At 40.4% G+C, this 4227-nt stretch overlaps 1 protein-coding gene across 1 annotated transcript in view; it reads right to left on the minus strand.

Moving 5' to 3' along the window:
• Window positions 1–3609: 3609 nt before the first annotated feature.
• The window catches only part of LOC101998620 (olfactory receptor 2H1-like), a 963-nt gene continuing 345 nt past the window's right edge, over window positions 3610–4227 (minus strand). The window contains exon 1 of the mRNA XM_026785785.1: window positions 3610–4227. This exon is cut by the window's right edge and continues 345 nt beyond it. Coding sequence (XP_026641586.1) covers window positions 3610–4227 — 618 coding nt within the window.

Below are 4227 nucleotides of genomic sequence, written 5' to 3' on the forward strand. Positions count from 1 at the left end.
GACTAGAGTGTTGGAGACAGGGGTACTCAGAGCAGGGTAGAGCACACAGCAAGTGTGTGTGTGTGGACTTCTCAAGAGAGAGTTCCTCTTTAGTTTCTCAGTAGTTGCTATTATTTTTGGTAGTCCTCAAATATCTCATAAAGTTTTGAAGAATATTTCCCCCCTCTTTTTGGTTTTCACTGCCTGGGGGACCAGTCTTCTGCAGCACAGGGCTCAAAGCGCAGATTTGATGTACTATGATTTTTTTTTTTTATCTGAGGGAGTAAGGGGGAAAGACACTCACACACTCTCTTGATGGTTTCCTTCAGACCTTTTCTACCTTATTCTTTTATTCTTTTATTTTCTCTTCTCTTTTCTTATCTCTATCCAGATATGTCCATTCTATCTCTCTTGATATTTTCCTTCTTGCTTTCTCAATGTTTTCCTTCTGATTCTCTCATTCTTGATGTTTTCTTTCTCATTCTCCTGATTTTTCCCTCACAGCTCATATACCCTAGCAAAATCTTTCAAGCATTATAAAAATTACAATGTGGTTACATTCTGTTTTTCAAGTAAATGATAACAAGGAATACAAGTAAAAAAAACATGTTTTCCATACACCTTAACGTGATTAAACATTTTATGTATTACAGGGGAAAACCAAGTTGTCCCAAGGTCCCAAGTACATTCATATACAAGCAGCTTACTATACATTGACAGAGTGCAAGCAAGCAAGGTGTTTCTTCTCAGCCAGTTCTTTTACTGCAGACTCCAGTTTGTGATTACAATTAAAGGATGAACCACTTTATTAATCATCTTGAAAAGCAATCTTATATATAAGGAACCTCAAATCTAAACTTTTATATATGAAAAAGAAATCAGTGAGCTCTACTTTAAACCTTTAAAGTGCATACATGAAGAAGGACGCTTAAAAGAAATCCCACACTAGCTCAAATTAATTACAATAGAATGTTATTTAATTAGGGGTAGACTCACAGATTACAATCTTCTCCTAGATCGGGGAACAGCAACCGAATCCTGCAGCAAAAAAAGAGGCCGGAAGCATGTTTTACATCGCCATATATAGTATAAGAGGCCACACCCAAGTGGGCAGGTAACTAAAGGCTACTGTACTGGTGGTAGGAATTTCTACAGTACACACACACTCATCAATGGCTTTTTCTATCAGGATATTGAGGGCAGAAATGGGTATAAGGAATTAATCATCACCTTTGGTATCAACCAATCCTAGCAAGAATTCCTTACAGAATTCCTCACTCAACTATGTGCCTTTCTAAAACTTTAGATTATCTTCTTGGGTTTTCACTTTAAAGCTATTTAACAAACACATCTTAGTCTAAGTTTTGGTTATTTTAAAAGCTTTGTTTCAGCTATGATGCACTCTGAAATCTGTAAACACATCTCTCAACATTAAGATTAAAAGAATTTAAGCTATCTAGACTGCTGGTACTCAATTGTTTTTCTTAATCATTAACCTAAGCCATAGTCTCTGGGGCTCCTCAATAGAAACTCATGTGCTCTAGCTGTGTGGCACTTCCTTGTTTTATATGTTATCCTCAAAACTCTATTTAAACTAACATTATTATTATCAATCAGACAGTACAACTTAGGAAGAAACCATCTTCATAATAATCCGCAGGTTAAAATGCCCAGCAAAAACAGGATGTGTCCTCAAGATAAGCACACTATACTGTAGACACTGGGGGGTCTCCCCACACCCATTCACACCATGTCAGATACCAGAGAAAGATGGCAGCAGCAAACATATAAAGGCACAACAGAAGCTAAGGACATTCTGGAGTCTGTGGTTTCATGGTCTTGCCTATCTGAGATTCACCCATCAGGGATTTGCCTCCTTGTGGGCTGACACCTTGAACTTCAATTGTCACCTGCTGCTCCTCTGGCATGGCCACTGGCATTTGGCCAATGAGATTATAGGCTAACTCCTCCTTAGGAGTCTTGGGTAAAAATACAACCTGATAAGACGAAAGCACATGTGAAAAGGGTTGTTTAGGGGCCTAAGACCTATCTTTTATGATAAATGTAGGTTCTTGTGAGAGTCCTAGAAAATTGCAGGTTTACAGCTGGGAGAGGAACATGGTTCCTGAAAGTGGTGTGTGCTTAAGCCATGATTCATTGCTGTTTTAACATTCATATTTGAAACTTCTCTCTATGTAGACAACGTTCATAACACAGTTAACCATGCTCCAATTCTGGATTCTCAGCTGGCAAAGGCTTCAAGCTGATTCTGGGGTAGGGACTTCTTTCTTTTCCATTTCCCTCCATTTTCTCAGTCTGTCTATTCTGTTCTAGTTTTAGTGACTTTTGCTGTTGCTAGAACCATAACCTGACAGGAATCAGTAAAAGGGAAAAGGATTTATGCTCATAGATTGAGGGGATGCCGTCCCTCATGATGAGCAAACATGGTAGCATATGAGCAACAGAGCAACACTGGATTCACAGACGGGAAACAGACAGAGGATGAACTGGGGCCATGGCTCTATAAGCTCAATCCCTGCCTCAGTGACCCACTTCTTCCACATAGGCACCAGTTCCTAAAGGTTCCATCACATCCCAAAAGATTTCCTTACCTCTGGACCAAATGTCCAGATGCATGAGCTTATAGTGGGCATTTCACATTCAAACCACAACCTCTGTCAGGGGAGAAACAGTTCCTGGTTGCAGATAGCTCTCATCATGTTGCTGTATCCTAATGTTATGGGACAGTAGGCCTCATGCTCTTCCAGAAATGGGAATCACAAGGAAATGTCCCATGACTCCAAGAGACAAACATAGACGATAGATGATAGATAGATAGATAGATAGATAGATAGATAGATAGATAGATAGATAGATAGATGATAGATAGATAGATTGATAGATAGATGGATAGGTAGATAGATGGATAGATAGTAGATGGATAGATGGATAGATAGATGTTAGATAGATAGATGATAGGTAGGTAGGTAAATGATAGGTGATGGATAGATAGGTGATAGAAAGATCCATGATAGATGGATAGGCAGAGATGTAAGAAGTCACTAGATTATCAATTCTCTTCCATTGTAAGATGATCAAAGGGTATCTTTTTAAATTTCAGATTTGTTATAACCTAAGGCTTTCCTTGCATGGCACATACTGATATACAAATGGAACAGCTTTGGAGAGAAGATAAATCAAGAAACACCCAAATTAGAGTTTGCAGGTTTTTTGGAAACAAATGAAATAAAAATAAGATGGAAAAGAGAGGAAATATCAATAGTTGATAACGTTTGAGCTTAAGATCTATAAAGGAAATGCATGTATTCTCTCTCTTCCTCCCTCCCTCTCCACAGTCACACCGTTCTACTACAGTGGCTCAGGTGTGTGGCTTTGGAAGTTGATCACTTAATTTTTTTCCAAAAGTGTATTTTAATTGAAATAGAATTATACTGATTTCCCCTCCATTTTCTACCTCCAGCTCCTACCAGATTCCCTCTCTTCAATTCTTCACAAGTCTTTTCTTTCTCAAGTTGACAGCTTCTGTTTCTTCTATTATTCTTGTTACATAATATGTACGCACAAATATATAAATACAACCTACTTTTTAATTCAGAAAGCATTTTGCCCTCAGCTCTCCCCAGATTCCCCATCCTTCCCCAGCAGCCTCCAGAATGCTCTCTTAACCTCCTTGTTCCTCAGGGTGTATACAATAGGGTTGAGTGTAGGAGTGCCCACTGCATAGAAGAGACCAAAGAACTTGCCCCTCTCTTGGGCATAGGGATTTTTGGGCTGCAGGTAGACAGCAATGACTGAGCTGTAGAAGAGGGTGACCACAATGAGGTGGGAGGAACAGGTCCCAAAAGCTTTCCTGCGCCCTTTTACAGAGTTAGTCCTGAGCACTGCCCTGGCAATGGCACCGTAAGAGACAAGGATGAGGCTCAGAGGTACAAGCAGGAAGATGACACCTGCAACTGCTAACTGAATCTCATTAAAAGTAGTGTCCCCACAGGAGAGTCGAATTAGAGATGGGACTTCACATAAAAAGTCATCTATCTGTCTGTGGGGACAGAAGGGCAGTTTGAGGGTGGGAGGAATCTGAACTATGGATTGGGCCAAACCTATAGCCCAGGCCACAGCTGCCAGTTGCCAGCACAGGCGGGGGTGGATGATGGTGGCATAGTGCAGGGGCTGGCAGACAGCCACATAGCGGTCAAAGGCCATCACCGTCAGGAGGATGCACTCGGT

Source organism: Microtus ochrogaster, linkage group LG2, assembly GCF_000317375.1.
Source record: "Microtus ochrogaster isolate Prairie Vole_2 linkage group LG2, MicOch1.0, whole genome shotgun sequence".
Classification (NCBI taxonomy): Eukaryota; Metazoa; Chordata; class Mammalia; order Rodentia; family Cricetidae; genus Microtus; species Microtus ochrogaster.